The sequence below is a fragment of the Telmatherina bonti genome, assembly GCF_933228915.1.
Source record: "Telmatherina bonti genome assembly, chromosome: 23".
Lineage (NCBI taxonomy): Eukaryota > Metazoa > Chordata > Actinopteri > Atheriniformes > Telmatherinidae > Telmatherina > Telmatherina bonti.
The window spans coordinates 20287673-20306881 of NC_136632.1; the positions used below are offsets into that span (position 1 = coordinate 20287673).

Consider the following 19209-nt stretch of genomic DNA (forward strand, 5'->3'; position numbering starts at 1 on the left):
TAAGTATACTGCTAGTTAACATCAGTACTATTATTATGGAAAATAGTAATAAATGCACGTTCTTTGTGAATTAAGATTGTTTTTAACAGCTTGACTCTTTCAACTGGCTGAATAATAAATTACAACTAAAACTACGTTTCCCATCAGGCTTCGTTCCAACGTAAAGGACAACAAAATGTTAGCCATTTGTTAAACACGAACGTTGGTAAGAAGTAGTCTCCTAATAACTAACTAACTAACTAACTAACTAACTAGATAGATAGATAAATAGATAGATAGATAGATAAATAAAAAATGTAAAACTACTCTAACCGTTTTTCTTTAACCTATGGACTTACGTTAGTCTTTGTTTTAGATACTTTTATAAATTAAATCAACATTTTTCTAAATTTCTGAGTGTACATTTTATATAAGTATATTAGATGAATAAATGTTTGCCCAATGAAAAATATAAACTTTCCGTATTGAATTGTTTGTCACGGACGGGGCACAGTGAAACGTCATGGTTGTCCATCTTTTTTTGTTTTCATGCTGAGAGAAAATCTCGTACTGTGGGTAAACATTTCAGAGCGTGGCTTCGACTCACAAGAAACTACTAATTGATTTTTCACTGGTTAACCACCTTGTGCTGCTGCAGAAGTAGGCTTTTATATTAAACCAATATGGATGAAAACACTTTTAAGCTGTTAGTGAAGCTCACTCAGGAAGGACAGCTAAGCTCTCTGCAGAAACAAATTACGGTTGTTGGCTCTACCGCGGTTCAAGAAGTCAGGAGCAAACACTTTGGCCGGTCTGGAGACACCCTTCTACATTACGCTGCCAGACACGGACACCTGGACATCGTGGAATATCTAATAAAGCAGCTGGGCGTGGACATGGAAGTGTGCAATAATGATTATAAGAGGCCGTTGCATGAAGCTGCCTCTATGGGACACAGTGAATGTGTATCCTATTTGCTCGAGGAAGGTGCCAAGGTGGACAGTCTGAAGAAGGCTGACTGGTGAGGAGACCGCAGCTGCTCAATAAAACGAAGGAAATGTTAATGATCATTACAGATAGACATTGTCAGAGCTGTAGCTGTACTGTGATTTTGCCTCACTATCTCCCTTCGATAGCTCAGTTGGTAGAGCGGAGGACTGTAGCGGTTCAATGCTGATATCCTTAGGTCGCTGGTTCGACTCCGGCTCGAAGGAGTAACTTTTCACTTTTTAAAAAAAGCACTTGAAAAACTTATACTTTGATGCACAAATATTATATTTCAGTTTTCGATAAAATACTGCCAGCTCCAATATTCGTTTGGTGTTTTTATTAAAAGTCAAACTAGTTATAATTATAGTTCACTCATTTTCCGAACCGCTCACGGTGTGTTCACACCAGACGCGTTTTGAGCGTCAAAAAAAGGCTAAAAACGCGCCTGGTGTGAACACACCGAAGATTTGCAGAGAAGCTGGAGCCTATCCCAGCAATCATTGGGCGAGAGGCAGAGTTCAACCTGGACAGATTGCCTGTCCATCACTGTGCTTACAATAATAATTTTGACATGTAATTTGTTTATTACACTATTGAAGTCTTTAACAATGTACAATTCATTTTATAATGTGGAATGCCTATTACAATTTAATACAGTATTTATTGTCAGTGAGTCAGACTCGCTGTTGTGAAAAGAATAATAGTAATTTAAATAATTTCTATTTTACTTTTACCAAAAATGGTAATATCATTCATTAATTTTCCTAACCAGTTAATCCAATTCAGCGTCGCGGGAAGCTGGAGCCTATCCCAGCAATCATTGGGCGAGAGGCAGAGTACAACCTGGACAGGTTGCCTGTCCATCACAGGAGCAGTGAAATGTTTTGAGCAGTGAAATGTTATTTTCAGATTTGATTTGTAGCATTTAATGGAAATTAAAATACTCAAACCCCCCCAAAAATGTGCAACAGACAGATTTTGAGGCAAAATAGCGGCAGCTGACTTTCTGGTTTTACTGGAGGCTCAGCGTGGTTGTAAACAGACTGCTGGGGCATAGACAGAGTATAGTGACGCTCCTCAACTAATTTAATTTACATAATCCATCCTAAATCTCAGATTTTAGAGGAAATGTGGCAGACCACGACTTTTTGTTCTTAGAAAAACAGAGCCAGGCCATTCTGGAGGCTGTTTGTCAATAAGCAGCTTGGGTTAGAGATGATCAGAAATGATATCTGTCTTCTTATTTAGGACTCCTCTCATGATGGCATGCACTCGGAGGAACCTTGATGTTATTCAGCAGCTGTTGTGTCATGGCGCTGACCCCAAACTGCACAACAAAGATGGCTGGAACTCCTTCCACATCGCGTGCAGGGAGGGCGATCCTCTGGTTGTAGAGCATCTGCTTCATGCTGCACCGTACGTCTGGAAGACAGAGAGCAAAACACGCAGGACTCCTCTGCACACTGCAGGTTAAGCACTCTCATATCCACACTTTCAGCATACTTCTATATTTTATTCCAGCTTTAGAATTATTAATAATGTGCCTGTTATTCAGCAATGCACGGCTGTGAGGACATTATCAACATCTTATTGGAGAGGTGAGTTAAAATGTGACATGTTTAGAGAAGAAAATAAATTTATTTATAAGTTGTGTCCCATAGTCAGACTGATGCTGAGCTTTACTGATGCTTTTCCAGGTGTGGCTACATCCCAGACAGCCCTGACAGCTGTGGAGTCACTCCTTTCATGGATGCTGTCAGGAATGGACATATCTCTGTGGCCAGGATGCTTTTAGAGAAGCACCAGGTGGAGTAAAACTTCACAGCGCAGTGACGCTTTAGTGTCTTTGTTGACATTTATGCATGCTCTTTTGACCTTACCTGTGTGCGGTAGGCTTCTCCAGTTGCCGCTGATGTACTCCGGGCTCAGCCGGTGCACCAGGTTGCTGTTACTGGTCAGGAGGAAGCTCTGCGATTCCTGGTGCAGGAGCTCAGGGTAGATGTAAATCAGAGAGCGACTGATCTCCAGCTTACTGCTCTGCATTATGCTGCCAAGGTAAGATCAGCTATTCACATTCATGAGCACTTCCTCAATGATTGTGCTGTTATCCTATGGTTAACGCTCTTAATTCTGACTTCAGTTAAATCCTTATTAAGTAATTTAAGTATAATGACTGGTTAAAATGCAAAATGATTCTTTTATAAATCTCACTGAATAAACTGAGCACACAAACATGTCATTTAACCTGCTTTCTTCTGAATAAATGTCTATGCAAAGTACAATATCATGCCCGTTCTGTGACCTGTTGTTGAATCAACAATGGTAAATGCAGAGAAGGAAATAAAAGGTCCAGTGTGAAGTCAAAATGTTGACAACGGGAAGCCTTACAGCGGCCAGAATGCCAGAGCAGATGGCAGCTAAAGGAAAAATAAGCTTTTCTGTGACAAGTAAGACAAGTTATAGCAAATGAAAATGCCAGATGAGTTTTGGCTTTCTGATGATCTTTTATAGGTTCAGATTGTGTATGTGATTGCATGAGTTTTGATAACACTTCATAACCAGAATAAAAACATTTTATTGACACACTTTGTGTAATGGCTGTGCATTTTCATCACTGTGTAGATTTTACAGCTCCATCCATAGACTCTCATGCCACATTTATCTTGATAAATACCCAGTTGTGCCTTAAAATGGTGCATATGTACAAGGGTTTGTAGAAGGTTTAACTGGAAGGTCAAGAGACCTGAAAATGTCTTGTCAGAGCTCAGTCTTTTAACCAGGTTGCAGGTTTGTTTGCATGTAGAGCAAGTAGGTGCAGTGTGTTGTAATGCCAGATGTAAATGCATGTTTGTATGTTCCAGTTGGGATGAGGTCACCTAGCGCATATGATAATAGCAGGTGTGAACGTCTTGTTGAGAAGCCACTGGGCAGGGATTTCTCTTCAGAGTTACAACATTCAAATTACAGTCTGACATCTTTTACTGAATCATATTTTCTTTCAGGAGGGACATGTATCTATAATAAAAACCCTGATGGAGCTGGGGGCGGAGCTACATGTTAAGGACATAAAGGGACGAACTGGTAAGCAGTGCTTCAGTACTTTAGTCATAATACTTTTTAAAAAAATCCCCAAATCCATTTGGTAATACTGGAATAAAATTTAGTGAATCAAGACAATAAACATAAGTAAATGTTAACTGCTTGGCTTCTTCTGATTTCCTCCCTTCCTGTCAGCTCTACACATGGCTTGCATCGGGCAGCATGCAGATGCAGTCAGGACACTCCTGCTGCTCGGGCTCAAGGACTCTCAGGATGCATCTGGCACAACAGCACAACAACTTGCCAGGAAACCAGACGTAGTGCAAGCATTTGAATGTGGCCTGACAGACTCTTAATACACAATACTGTCATAAATGTGAACAGATTTGCAAGTGGTTATTTATATATTAAAGAAGTAAAGTAAAAAATTTGGCTTGATGTTCGGTGTCTTTTTATTAGATGATGACCATTCAGGTTAAAACCATGGACCGCATATGAAAGATGGACGTTACCTCCGGCGGTTAAAAGTGAAGCCAATGTGGAAGTGCATAAAACTGCAGTCCCCCCTTCATCCACTAGGGGCTGCAAAACAGCGAATCCTCATAGACTCCCATGTTAAAAAGACCAACTTCACGGCAGAAATAAACATGTTTACAGCCTGGTTCAAAAATCCATTTCTGGTTTAAAAGGTCAGGTTTACCTTCGTGACGACTGTGGGGAAGGGAATTTTTTCTAACTCACCCTTTTAAAAGTAATTTCATCTTGAACTTCTGCATATTTAGGGATGTGTCCTTTCGATTGACAGGTACCCGATCTCCTGCTCCCAAGTCAGAAGAACGTAGAACAACCATGGTTTTTAGCTGGTTAACAACACGACTTTAGCCCGCTTACCTCTGTTAGCTGGTTAGCTCCTGTTAGCTCCAGGTTAGCTCTTAGCTACAGGCAGCTCGGAGTTTGCTCGATGTCAATCATCCACCATGACGCTCACAGCCCCCCTCTCAGCTCCACCTCTTTGCCCATATTTGTATTTTCCGGACGAGACGACACCCATGCCCCTACCAAGATGGCGATGGTAGGAACCGCCCACCGAGCTACAGTTCATCGCTTCAGAAACCTATGGGTGACGTCACTGAGGCTCCGTCCATCTTTTTATATGCAGTCTGGTTAAAACATAATGCAACATGCTAAAGCCAAGCTAACTTATGCTTTGTGTATTTATATTTTTTAATGTCTGTATATTGTCTGCATCAGATATATCATGAAAGAATGAGTGAGTGAAGATAAGAAAAGAGGAAATAAAGAGAAGAAAGACTGAAAACAACAGCAACATCTGTATCTGACAGCTTCTGCAGGAAAACAAGCAGATAATCATGAGGAACGCAAACAAGATGACAAAAAGAAAATCAAGAGCAACACTAACAGCAAACATGAAAACATAACTAGCGATTATGGTTAGTGATGATTCAATCTGCAGGACAATACAGTAAATATAAGTGTGTGTGTTGCCTGTGTGAATGTAAGTCCTCCACGGACCAATGTGGGATGTGATGTGCTAAGTTACACAGAAGCATTTTAATATTTGTTTTAGGGTTTACTTAACAGGTGTGTCAGCCACACACGTAATCCAAGCAGGTAACACTAACAATGTAACCACTACATGATCTTTTTTCATTTGTTGATAGAACTCATCCTGCATAATCACAGTAAAATAAAGGTTTGTAAACATTTAAAAGACAATATTTAAATAGTGATTATTATGGAATACGAAAAAAATAGTTTCTTTTGGTTTAGTTAATTTTCATTCATTCATTCATTCATTTTCCGAACCGCTTATTCCAATTCAGGGTCGCGGGGAAGCTGGAGCCTATCCCAGCCGGCTTTGGGCGACAGGCAGGGTACACCCTGGACAGCTCGCCAGTCCATCGCAGGGCTAGTTAATTTTCATTTGAAATGAAATGAAAAATATTTTAATCCCCAAAGGGAAATTCAATAAGTAGTAAAAAAAAATTAACTTGAGGAGGTCTTGTTCCAGAGGCTGATGGCTGCTGGCAGGAATGATCTTCTGTATCTTTCAGTCTTACATCGGACCTGAAGAAGCCTCTCACTGAACACACTTTGTTGTTTCATCACTGTGTTGTGGAGAGGGTGTGAAGAATCCTCCATCATCTTCATCTGCTTGGGCAGCATTCTTCTTTGGACAATCAGCTCCAGCAGCTCCAGAGTTACTCCAAGCACAGAACCAGCTTTCTTGATCAGTTTGTTGATTTTCTTCAAGTCTCTGGTTCTGATACTACTACCCCAGCAGATGGGTGCAAAGCTGATTGCACTCTCCACAACAGACTTATAGAAGATATGCAACATCTTGGTGCAGATGTTAAATGATCTCAGCTTCCTTAAGAAGTACAGTCTGCTCTGACCTTTCTAATAGATGTAATCAATGTTGCATTTCCAGACCAGTTTGTTGTCCAGCTAAACTCCAAGATAATTGTATTCCTCCACCACCTCCACCTCCTCTCCCAGAATGGAAACAGTGCTTTGTTTATCCTTGTTCCTCCTGAAGTCAACAATCATCTTTTTTGTTTTGCTGGTATTTAATATGAGATGATTGTCACCGCACCATTTAACAAATTGACTGACCAGTTCCATGATTTCATTATTATTTTAGTTTTTCACTTGGATACTCGACACAGATACCAAGTTGCCAATCACACTCTGCGCCTCATTGATGATTGACAAGCTTGGGAAGCCCCGCCCCTCGAGGCGCCTGACGCTGAACCGCAGCCCCTTCTCACTTCCACTCCTTCAGATCTCCATTTTCTACTTTCTAGATTCCCAGCAGCAGAAGACAAAAGATTTGTAAAAAATGAATGAAGAATACGACGTTATCGTCCTGGGCACTGGCCTCACGGTGAGAGCGCGTCAGATGATGTGATATGCAACGTGGAAGTGATTTGCAACCTGTTAGCGCCTGACAGTTTAGCTGTGAGATAACTGGGCCTAATAGGCTGAGCTAACGCTAAGTAGCTAGCTTAGCCGCTAGCTGACGCTCAGCGGCTGCATCTAATATAAGGGAAACTTGAGCTGGAGCTAACACCACGTAGCACCATGCTAACTCCACAAGCTAATAGTGCCTGAAAAGATTAACGGTGCGAACGGGAAACTTATAGTAGACCAATTTAAACTCGTGGGCATTTTTTTTTGTTGTTAATTAGTATTATATGGACTCTGAATTAATTTTCGAAAGTTATTTAGCCACTTATGGGATCTAAAGCCCACGTTTGGACAGCTTTTGTCCACCGAGATAAGATTATAAGGCGGATGATACGTCTGCTAACATTAGCCGACCTACATTAAGCTAAGTAATTAGCCAGCTAACGACACAGTGGCGACTTGCTTAGCTTCTGTGATTAAGCTTTTTCCAGTCGCTGCTTGTTAAGACAAGGTTTGAATCTTTGCCCTTTTGGGTGTAAATCAGCGCTGTTTCTTGTGTGAAAGTAGCTTCAACCCAAACGATTTAACTAAACTAGCAATTATAAGTTTCCGCCTTGCGCTTGTTGGGCTCGAAACCCAAAAACTTAAACTTGCAGTTTACAAGAAGAATATCGATGATTGTTGCAAAGTTGATAAACTATTTAACAAAACGATACTTGTAGACAAAGACTGCAGAATCAGTATTTACGGATTGCTTTTAACTGTTATTAGCAATAAGTTGATAACCTGTAACTGGAATATGAATTTGGTGCGTCGATTCATTTAGCAGACTATAAGACAGTGTTTTTCAACCTTTTTTGAGCCAAGGCACAATTTTTTTTAAGTGAAAAAAATCACAAGGCACATCACAAACCAAAATGTTTGTTTATTTTTTTTTTTTAAAAAAGTCCATATTAATATTATATGAATATCTTGTCAAAGCCTCTTGAATAGAAATCATATAAACAGAAGAAGAAGGAATTTTATTATCTTTCACTGGGGCCTGTTTGGATGAACACAGAGACCAATTAGGTGAAATCGGGCAATTTCTCAGTGTACAGTGGTTGAAAAACACTGCTATAAGGCATGTAAAAATAGTAAAGTTCTCTTTTTGGGGGGGGCGGGGGGGCGGTTGTGTTCACCCAAAAATCACTAAGGATTTTTTTTTCCCACAACCATGCTTCACTTCACACATAAAATGATCCTCATACAGGCCTCCTGACTTGCTGTCAGTTTTATATGGTTGAAGCATGTCATGGAAGTCCTGTGATGGTTTTACGAGCAATGCTCAGCTTCATGTAAGCTGTAAGGCATTAAAATGCATTTTCTGAACTGTCCTGAAGCTGCTGCAGAACCTCCGCTCACAATTTAAATGCCTTTTTGTTTATTTTAGCACAAGACCCATGTTGGTTTAATAAGTGTAAAGTCTCTTGTTTGTCACAGCAAATGACTCGGTTAATAAGTAGTGTAGACTTGGTGCAGACAAGAATAATAAAGCAAAAGTTGCCTTGCAGAATGAACAGAAGGAAATTTACTACACTGTGTTTTAAACTCCCCCTTTGGGTGTGGTTTCACCAAGACGGGAACTGAAAGTACACTGCAGCCCAGCTCAATGAGAGCTGCTTTCCACCCAGCCAAAATACAGAGTAAAAGGCTCTTTGTGGTTCACTGTGTATTCATAGTTTTAGTTCCTCGTAGAAATCATTGACATCACCTGCATAACTTGTACTTAGGTTTATTTTAAATGCTAACACTTCCAAAATCATCATGTGAAGTGTAAACACTGCTTTCCACTTAATGTTACCAGCTTTTAGAAATATTTTTAGAATGTAATAAACAATTAGTAAATTATAAATCTGTTATTCTACAGCCCACCAAAAAGGGATAATAAATCAGTGTAAGATCTCCCTACATGAATGCGTTGCATTTGGCTGTCAAAAGTATGTAACAATGATATATTTCCTAATAGACATATATCATTGTGGGGGAAAAAAGTTTTTCATGCTACTTTCCCTTTAGAGGACACTCTTTTTGCCTTCAGCTAACTTTCTACCAATTATTTTACCTGCCAATTGTCAACACAGAAGTGTGGCACACTTTTTGGCGGACTGTATGCAACCTCTCTGTTGTCCCCTCTACTGGCTGAATTCCCATAATCCTTTGCTTGGGGTGGGGCTGACAGATAAAAACTTGCTACTATAAATCTGGCTTAACTTCTTTTGTTGTGGGGCTCCCCATCTGTCCTTGTCTACTGACATAATGAGAGTGCTTTGGCAACAGATGTCAAACTAATAGTCAAACTGATAAATAGTTGATACTTTTGGTGATCCCATGTTTGCGACACTTCGCCTCCATATGAAATACCCAGAGTCGGCATAGGGCTTACAGAGATTCAGGTGAGACTTGTTCTACTTGTGTGTGAGCTGTAGACAAATTGACAGTGGAGCGGTGTCTTATTGGTTCATAAACTCAAAAGAAACAATGGTGCTTTTATCTGTCAACAGTAGGAAGTGGTGTTAAGGGAAGGGAAATGAGCACCGTGCTTCCCTGCACTAACAATATAATGAATGATTGTCAACTCTAGTAGAAATCAGGAAATAGCTGACCCAGCAATGAGTAAAAGATGACAAAGATTTATTAACCAAATGCCGGTTTGTATCTAGCAAATTTCACTGTTGTGGGAGAAAATCACGTGTGTGGAGTTTTAATCTGCAGGTTGCTGTAGTGAAGTTTACTTTCCACTGCTGTAAAGCCTGTTTCTACTGTATAGTGTACATTCTTAAATGTGGACTTTGACCCTGCTTCCAGGGCTTTTATATTAGCTTAATTTTCTGTCTGATTGCTTGCTGTATCCATTTGTTTTTCTCTCTGTCAGCATGACAGTTGCTGTCTGGCTAAAGCAGAGTGATGAGCAGGCTGCTTTCAGCTCTGTCAGACCCTGTTTTTTATGCAGGCAGCAAGTTGGCTTTAGTCCCATAGTGACACTTCAGAACTTGGATCAGATTTCATCTTTTACCTGACCACATCTGTGTTAGATCAGTGGCATTGACAGATCTTTAAATAGGACAATGAGACATACAAATACCGTTTTGATTACCACCACAGAATATTACTATGTCTGAGTCCTTTTTTTTTTTTTTAAAATAGCAGAAACTGAGTCATCGTAGCAGTCTTCTGGTAATACATTTAACCAAGTTGCATGTTAATATCAGAACTCTTACTACCCTTAAAATAGGTGCACTCTGTCCTGGACTAAATACTTCTATCATCAGACATTTTACCTCCATATATGTGGCACGTTTCCTCCAGTTCAAAAAGAGGTTGTAGATATCTGCTCCCAAAATCCTATGGCATGCTTGACCCTGGTAAGCTTACTGTAAAGGAAAGGGGTTTATCTACAGCGGGGAATGAAAGAATCACAAAACACATGCCACATTTACATTTGTGCAAGCTCAAATGGCACTTCAAATTGGGTTAAAAGTCAAACTTCTCATTACTGAAGTTTTCTCATAATGTATAGATTATTCCAATGATAATTCATTTAGGGGTGATAATCATGCTGTTATACCAATAAGAATGAGAGCATAATTTTTTATGATTAAAATTTGTCTGATGGTTCATAAAAACTTTTATTTCTTACTTTTAGTGATTTTTGTTGAATTCACATTGAGTGGTTGTCAACTTTAAATGTGACATTTAATTTAGTTCACTGTCTAGAGCAGCTTCTTTGCAGAAGGGACTGTCCACACAGTCACATGAGCTGATATTGTGCAGAATTGGGAAATCTTTAGGAAATTTCACTTGGTCCAACATTTTTCGTCTATTTATGAAAAGGCACGTAAGAGTTCAGGCCATTTTTATCAGTGGATTACATTAGAAAGAATTATTGAGAAAAAGTAAGGCAGCACAATTATGACCAAAATAATAATCCCAATTATTTTGTTAAATATTGTAATCACGATCATTCATTGTGCCTGGAAAAACATGTAGTTTTATTGCACCACTTGTAAACAACCTACCCGACAAGACCACATACACACCCATGTATATGTACACACTATATATTAATATGTGTGTGTGTGTGTGTGTGTGTGTGTGTATGTATGTGTATATATATATATATATATATATATATATATATATATATATATATACACACACATACATACACAACCCTTTGGAAAAATAAATTACACGAAAGGGTCTCGTATTTCTTATCCAGTGTTTTGATGCAGCTGTTTTTTCCAATCTGAACATCGTCCACGAGAAGTTTCGTCTGAAGCGTTGAGGCATAAATACGGGCGGCGAGGTCTGCTTTTTGTGCAATGAAGCTGGTTATTTCATATTGAACTTCGTTCGCGGCAGGGCAGGTTGTGCACGTGGCAGGGTTTGTGTATTTTAATGCCAAATGTTGTAAAAAAAAAATTGTATTTTTTACCACCTCAATCAGCTGTTTAATTAAAACAGTCCGTTTTACCTGCAACAGGAAAAATGCAGACCTCAAATGTCCAACCAATTTCACGATACCCAACTGGCTGCTGGTATGCTTGGCGTTTATGCAGCTTAATGAAGTCTTAACCACACGTTCGCCCCCTGGTGGTTGGCAGACTACTGGTAGAGAACCTGAGTGATCAGAGCTCCCGTTTTGAATGTAAATATCGTTGACAATCAGGTTTTGTGGCCACCAAAATCATGATCATGGTCAAAATCTGATTAATCGTGCAGCCCTAATAGAAAGTAATTAAAATAAATTGTAATTGACTTTAGATTAATATACATAAAAAAAAGAATGGCAGGCTTTTAGTGTGCTTTCTCAACGTTTTTGACTTGTATGACTACAAGAAGTCAAGTGGATTGATTTGTGTTTATGTTTGAAGAGGCTTCGTGTGTTTTATGAGTAAGTAGTGCCATATGTACAAAAGGAAGCAGTGGGAGTTTCAGGTTTGGAGAATCAAAAGCAAATCCTGAAAGGTGAGCCGCATTAAAAGGTTTTCAGAAAAGGTTCCTGCTGATGGTAGTTGCTCTGCAGGATTGTTTCTATAATGGGACAAGTGTCCTGCTTGTTTTGAGAGTTTCTTGTCTCTTATGAGCTCTACTAATCTATTCTAGAGAGAAACAAGTGGTACCAAGCTTAGCTTTCCCCTTTTCCTCTGTGACATCACTCAGAAAGTAGGATTTGTTTTTGTCATGTGAGAAACTAGTCCTTGTGTTCAGCCCTCTGTTCAGTAGTAAAATCTATGAAGTGTGCAACCACATGACACACACCACATTTGCTTTATTTTTTAAACCTGCTGCTGTAATCATATTAAGATCTAGGATGTGCTCAAATTCCAGATGGGTCAAGCCTACACATTTCCCTTCATTACCAAGCCTCTCAGACTTTAAGCCCTTTGAAAGCTGTCATCATTCTCCCAGCACCACACAAGTCCATTAAGCACTGTGCTGATATGGAGTGTGTTGTGTGGAAATGGTTTTGATCTGCCAGGATTGAGTCACACTGTTCTGTCATTAAAGTAGCCAAAGCCATGTACAGTTTGCTAACTCGGCTAATGCAACTGGTCTCCTGTCAGAGGGAGCAGCTGCTTTTCTAGATTATTAGTTGTGGAAACACAAACATAGACATGAGATGAGGTGAAAATGCTTTAATTCCAAGGGGAAATGATAGAATAATTAATTTATTTTACTAAAAGAGGGCGTTGTCATCTGATTCTGATTGTAATTGTTTGCCTCAGATAGCTTACTGCACATAGAAAATCTGTTATCCTGAACAGCCGGGAGCAATACACATACCAAAATGTATGAATCCTGGATGTAACACTGGCTTTATGAGACAGCTTCACCACCATGCCTTCAACATTGACTAAAAGAAGAAAGACTGTTTTGTGTTCATATAAGCAGTGCAAAAATCTGCAGGTTTCTCTCCAGCTGTCTCAGAATGACAATTATACTCAATTACGCCTGAAAAAGCAAATAAAAAGCAATCATTTTCAGTCAATAGGCATGTTAAGAGTTTAAGCTGTGGATGTGAATGATTTGAGCTGAAGAAACCTCTGATTGTACACTTTTATGGTGAGGGTGTGAAGGGTTGTCAATTATGTTGAGGAAAGCTTTCTCTTTACAGAATCAGCACCAAGCACTCCCCAGCATTTTGTTCAGTATTCATGACTAAGTGGCTCTGGTGCTGCAGCCCCAGCTGATGGCTGCACAGTTTTATTTTATAGATGTCTGATCATGAAATAAATGTAGTTATTCATGGCATATATTTCTGTTTATTAATGCTTTATTGGCATTCAGCTACATGATCTCTCAGAATGCATGAACAACAAGTAAAACATGCAGCTTTATAAGTTCTTCCTTTTGCAGTGGATTTGTTTCACATTGTAGATGATAGGAGTAAAAACAAAACCATTGGTGCAACTGCATCATGTTGATTCTGACTTTTTTTTAAAAAATTTTTTTATTCATATTACTACTTTGGTCTTGATCTGCTTTTTTTCCCCCCTCCCAACAGGAATGCATTTTATCAGGCATCATGTCCGTGAAGGGGAAGAAGGTTCTGCACATGGACCGTAACTCGTACTACGGTGCTGAGAGTGCTTCCATTACACCCCTTGAAGAGGTATGTTGACCTAAACTGGATGAATCCGATGTGTTTCACCAGAGCAAGAAATTGCTTTAGATGTAAATTTATGGCTTACACTTATTTTTATGTTATTGCATTTAAATGCACATAAACCTTATCAGTCTTTCTTAATTCTGTTTTGAAAGTTTATTTGGGTTTGATTGTGGCTCAATTCTGGTCCTGTTGTCCTGCTGCAGCTCTACAAGCGCTTCAGCATTCCTGGCAACCCTCCTGATTCAATGGGAAAAGGCAGAGATTGGAATGTGGACCTCATCCCTAAGTTCCTCATGGCTAATGGTACGGCTGCACTTATAAGTTGTCATTTAAACCCGCCATTAAGGGCCAGAAAACAAAACAAAGACAAGTACACATTTAAGTCTGTTCATATCTTTTTTCTTTTTATTTATTCCTCTTCAGTCTTTCAGCAAATAATGATTTTAAACCGCTTTAAACATTAAAAGTATCCTTATTAAGCAGCAGCTCTTAGGAAAAAATATGTAGTGGATAAAAATGAGATGTTGCTGTTTAATCCGTGTTTTCATTAATAATTGCAATGCTGCTGTTTCAGGTCAACTGGTCCGCATGCTGCTGATCACACAGGTGACTCGCTACCTGGATTTCAAAGTGATTGAAGGCAGTTATGTGTACAAGGGAGGGAAAATCTATAAAGTCCCCTCCACTGAGACTGAAGCTCTGGCATCCAGTAAGTGCAGCAAATAAATTAGAGAATTAAGTCATTTTGCGCAGTAAGTTGTCTAAAAGTCCACACTGTGACTTCTTAAGGCTTGATGGGGTTGTTTGAAAAGCGGCGCTTCAGGAAGTTCTTGATCTTCATCGCCAACTTTGACGAGAACGACCCCAAGACCATGGAAGGAGTTGATCCCAACAAGACAACGATGAGGGCCATTTTCCAGAAGTTCAGTCTGGGCCAGGAGGTCATTGACTTCACCGGCCACTCCCTGGCCCTCTACCGCACAGATGAGTCAGTGAAACTTTTACTTGCCGGAATTGTTTTTGTTTTCCCATTAATAACTTAGTTGTACAGATGACTCTTATGACATTGTTGTGCATATTCCAGTCTGGCATTGTTTGTTCTAAATTGCCTTGATTTCTCTTTCCACAGTTACCTGGATCAACCTTGCATCCAAACGATAAACAGAATAAAGCTTTATAGCGAGTCTCTAGCCAGATACGGCAAGAGTCCATACCTCTATCCACTGTACGGGCTGGGAGAACTGCCACAAGGCTTTGCAAGGTGAGAAACTGTTTCTGTGTTACACACATCTGATCATTATGTTTACTGAATCATAGACTCATAGCAAGATTGTTAGACAAGACTATTAGACAAGTAGTGTTCATTGAATATGTATTACTTCGTAATGCAGATACTGATTGTTGTTGACTGTTTGGCTGAGAGTAATTCACTGTTTTCAGTCAAAAGACAGGATTTTGGAAAAGTAAGAATAAATTTTTGAAGTGGTTGGATTTTGTTGCAAGAGTAGCTTTTTAGAATAGTATTTTTAGCCAGATGCATAATTTGCTTGCACCAGATTGAGCACACAGTTGCACCTGCTAATAAATGATTCATCCAGGTCCGTTGCACATCTTCACGGTGAGATCCGGGTATCTTCCAGGCATTAATGATCCAGCCTCTCATACACTTTGAAGTAGGGCGATATGACAATATAAATCGTTTGGACGATAGAAAATGTCTATAGTTTCATATGAGGCTCTATCGATTACGCCACAATAAGGGGCTTTACTGCAGTATTTTACGTCAAGATGTGCTTTATGGCATGCACGCTGCAGTACATAATTAAAAATGGAGGAAGACGGTAGCAGAGGTGTTTCAGAGCAGGATAATTCACTAAAAGATGACCAGCCAACCTAAACCGACTACCTTGTTCCTAAAAGAGGGGAAATTTCTGTCGCATGGATGCGTTTTGGAAATAAAAGACCGACGTGGAACCGACAACAGACTAGATCACAGTCTCAACAACAGACTCTGACACAACTAACTCATTTTATCAACTGCACAAGAATCGGGACAAAGAATACAGAGTCAACAAGCAAAAACCGCAAAAGCAGCGTAAAATGGTGGCAAAAGCGCTCATAATAAACTCCAGACGCAAACGTGGCAGCAGACATTTACCCGTAGAACGCCATCCAGCCATAGTTATCGCAGATGGAAGGAGATCGCAGCTGCTGTTGCCAAGAACATCCTACAAATAACTGAGTGACACAAAATTACACAATTTTATATTGTTATGCATATTGTTATGAGGACATAAAATGAGCTATATGGGGATATGAGATTTTGGTCATATCACCCAGCCATGTTTTGAAAAGGATTATGTCTGGCTTTGCTAAATTAAATTTTGGGTCCTTTGTTTTGTTAGTATAACTTACAGTGAAAGGTTGAACTTAATCCAATTCCCTGGCTAATCTTGAGTTTAAGATACTGTTTGAAATGTTTGTCCCTCACACTGTTAAGTGTTAAAGGATCATTGAAACGTGGGTTTGAAATGACTACCCATCGCTCCTGTTAGAACTCAGATTATGAGCCCACCTGCTGAATGTTGTGTAGGTTTTCCTCAGGCAGCCAGAGTCCTACCCTGTTAGGATACGGACGAAGAAAATCCAAAGACTTTCATTTGGTTCTGATTGAACTTGCTTCCCATATATGTCTTAAGAACCCATCTCTGGAGTTTAGAGGCTGGGTTAACCTTTCAGAGCTCTTTGCTGTTTTTAAGAAGCCTCGATCTGCCCTTCTGTGGGAGAATCCTCCTGTGGAGAATGTAGTTCATAAAAAATGTAGTGTTGTCCTAAGTGTTAAAAGGGAGTTTTTTCCTTCCCACTGTCGCCAGTGTGTTTGCTTAGGATGGGAGATTGAGTTGGAGCCTCCAACTCATTCTTTTGGTTTCCTGACATAGGCTATTATGAATTGGCTTTCATGATATTTTTTTCCTGTCTGTAAAGCGTCTTGAGATGGCATTGCCGTGATTTGACGCTATATAAGTAAAGCTGAATTGAGTGTCAAAGTAAAATCAATGTAAATGCCACGATGCAGGTTTTCCCTGCACAGCGTTGCTCTGTAATAAAATAAGTCTGAGGTTTTACTTTTAGTTTGTCTGTTTGTTTTAAAATGTGCTTAACTATGATTCTGTTACAGGCTAAGTGCCATTTATGGTGGGACGTACATGTTGAACAAGCCCATAGATGAGATTGTGATGGAGAACGGGAAGGTGGTGGGAGTCAAGTCGGAGGGAGAGGTGATTACATTCATTCCAACACAGTTATATGTCAAAATGCAAACATGGATCTGGTTTGCTACTTGTCAAAGGGAAGATTATAAGAAAGCTTTGCCAACTCTTGCCTTCTTCTTACCTATTTTTTTTTTTTTAATTCATTTTAATTTGAGAATACATCACTTTACTGGAAGCATGACAGATAATTAACTTATGTAACCAGTGCATAATTTAAATATAAAGCATCATCCCATCTTCCCACTGATCCAGTTTAACTGAACCTCAATCCTGATGCAGCAGGACTTCACCTCAACAGCTAGTTCACTTTGATTATAACCATTTTGACTTGATTGGATTTGCTAACTAAAATTGTTTGATAGTCTAGACTTTTGATGTCATCTTGTTTTATTTAATAAAATTGTATTTATCTTTCATCTGGTATTGTAGAATAAGGAAACGCTTCATGACAACGCACTCCCCCTATTAATTATACTTGCCTGCCTGTTTGCCCACCACAGATCGCAAGGTGCAAACAGCTGATCTGCGACCCCAGCTATGTGATGGACCGTGTCAGCAAACGGGGTCAGGTGATCAGAGTCATCTGCATCATGAGTCATCCCATCGCCAACACCGGTGACATCAACTCTTGCCAGATCATCATCCCCCAGAACCAGGTCAACAGGAAACATGGTGAGCACATACACATAAAAAAAAAAGAGGATTTCTCAAGTGTAGCAAAATAAACATTTAAATCAAATGAACAATTAAAACCTAAACATGTTTTCTTTTCCTCTTTCCAGACATCTACGTTTGTATGATCTCTTTTGCTCACAACGTGGCAGCACAGGGTAAATATATCGCTATTGTCAGCACCACAGTGGAAACAGGGGACCCAGAGAAGGAGATCAAGCCGGCCCTCGACCTACTGGAGCCCATCGAGCAGAAGTTTGTCAGCATTAGCGATCAATATGTACCAACTGACATGGGCACCGACAGCCAGGTATGATGAGTGGGATGTTAACAAATATTGGAGTAACCTTACTGGTGCTGCTGCGTGTTGTCAAATATTTACGTTAAGAAAATGAACAAAAACTTGGTCATACTCGAACATGCAGAGACATTTAATTAGGCACCAGGCAAAAGCTAAATGTGGACCTTTTTATTCTTCCTAGATCTTTATCTCCCGTTCATACGATGCCACAACTCACTTTGAGACCACCTGCGACGACATCAAGGACATCTACCGGAGGATGACTGGCTCAGAATTTGACTTTGCCGAGATGGAGCGCAAGAAGCAGGACATCTTTGGTGACGGCGCGGAGTAAATGCAACGCATCTCCCCCCCACACCTCTTCATCAAAGACCACGGAAAGCTTACAAAAAAAAGAAAATTGAAAATCTATACAAATATGTACACATCTGTGGGCTAAACAAATATTCAAGTATAGGGTTTGCCCTCTGAGGAAGTTTCTGATATATAGAGAGATATAGTATTGTTGGATAGGGTTCAGGGAGGGAGCAACGCTTTTTGAGATCATATTCAGGTGGATGTTGCACTAAACACTGGTTATGCCTAGTGAGACAGTAAATACCTTACATTCTTGTCAGCCATCATATTAAGATGATGCTTAGTCCAAAGATGCCAAATTAAATAATTCATAATCAGTAGTATCTTACAAAAAGTATCTTTGGGGAGGTGGGGATGGGTTGTCCAATTTTTCTGTCATTGTCTGAGGTTCTGCAAGCTGTAAAATGTATACAAATACAATATTTTTTTGTTTCTTTTTCATGTCAGGTCGAGAGAAAAGTGGCTTGGTTTTGTCCTTTTGTGTTAAATCATGTGAGTAACTGAGTGTTCCTCCAGGGTGAGATGGTTAGAAAAAAAAAAAAAAAATAACACAAGCCCAATAACAACAGACAGCTCTGTGAGATAGCATCTCAGCCAACGCATCATATGGTCAGATTTTGTGAAATAAAGTGGTGTAATGTGTGGGCTTGACATTCTCATATATATTTTGTACCCCTTGTCTAATTCTTACACTGCCGAGATGGAATACTGTAAGCCAGTTCAGTGGGGGCTGTACTTGAGGATAAAACAACTTATTCTCAACTGCTTGAGTTACAGTACATCAGAGGAGATGCATTTGTTTTCTGTATTATGCAAAAATGGTGACAGAGCCGAGCATTGACAGCAGATGGCTAATGTGGCTCACTGTAATAGCTTAAAAAGGACCAAATGCGTTCTGCAGCAGTATTGAACTGATGAGAGCCCTGGCATATGTCTTGAACAACTGTAAAGGAAATGGAAAGAAACTTCTGGGCTCAAATGATTTCTGTACTGCAAAGAAAAGGAAAAAAAAA

At 39.6% G+C, this 19209-nt stretch overlaps 2 protein-coding genes across 2 annotated transcripts; both read left to right on the forward strand.

Moving 5' to 3' along the window:
- Positions 1-662: 662 nt before the first annotated feature.
- ankrd16 (ankyrin repeat domain 16) lies at positions 663-4364 on the forward strand (the record flags this gene model as incomplete). The annotated part of the gene is made up of 7 exons (XM_079263405.1): positions 663-1000; positions 2218-2438; positions 2525-2567; positions 2667-2775; positions 2863-3024; positions 3972-4050; positions 4204-4364. 7 exons carry the CDS (start codon positions 663-665, stop codon positions 4362-4364), a joined length of 1113 nt encoding a protein of 370 aa, XP_079119531.1.
- A 2416-nt stretch (positions 4365-6780) lies between these two features.
- Positions 6781-19148, forward strand: gdi2 (GDP dissociation inhibitor 2). Its single transcript, XM_079263038.1, has 10 exons — positions 6781-6916; positions 13490-13597; positions 13798-13897; positions 14169-14303; positions 14384-14582; positions 14724-14855; positions 16773-16872; positions 17367-17538; positions 17649-17848; positions 18021-19148. The coding sequence occupies exons 1-10, from the start codon at positions 6872-6874 to the stop codon at positions 18171-18173; spliced, it is 1344 nt and encodes a 447-aa protein (XP_079119164.1). The 5' UTR covers positions 6781-6871; the 3' UTR covers positions 18174-19148.
- The last annotated feature ends 61 nt before the right edge of the window (positions 19149-19209 follow it).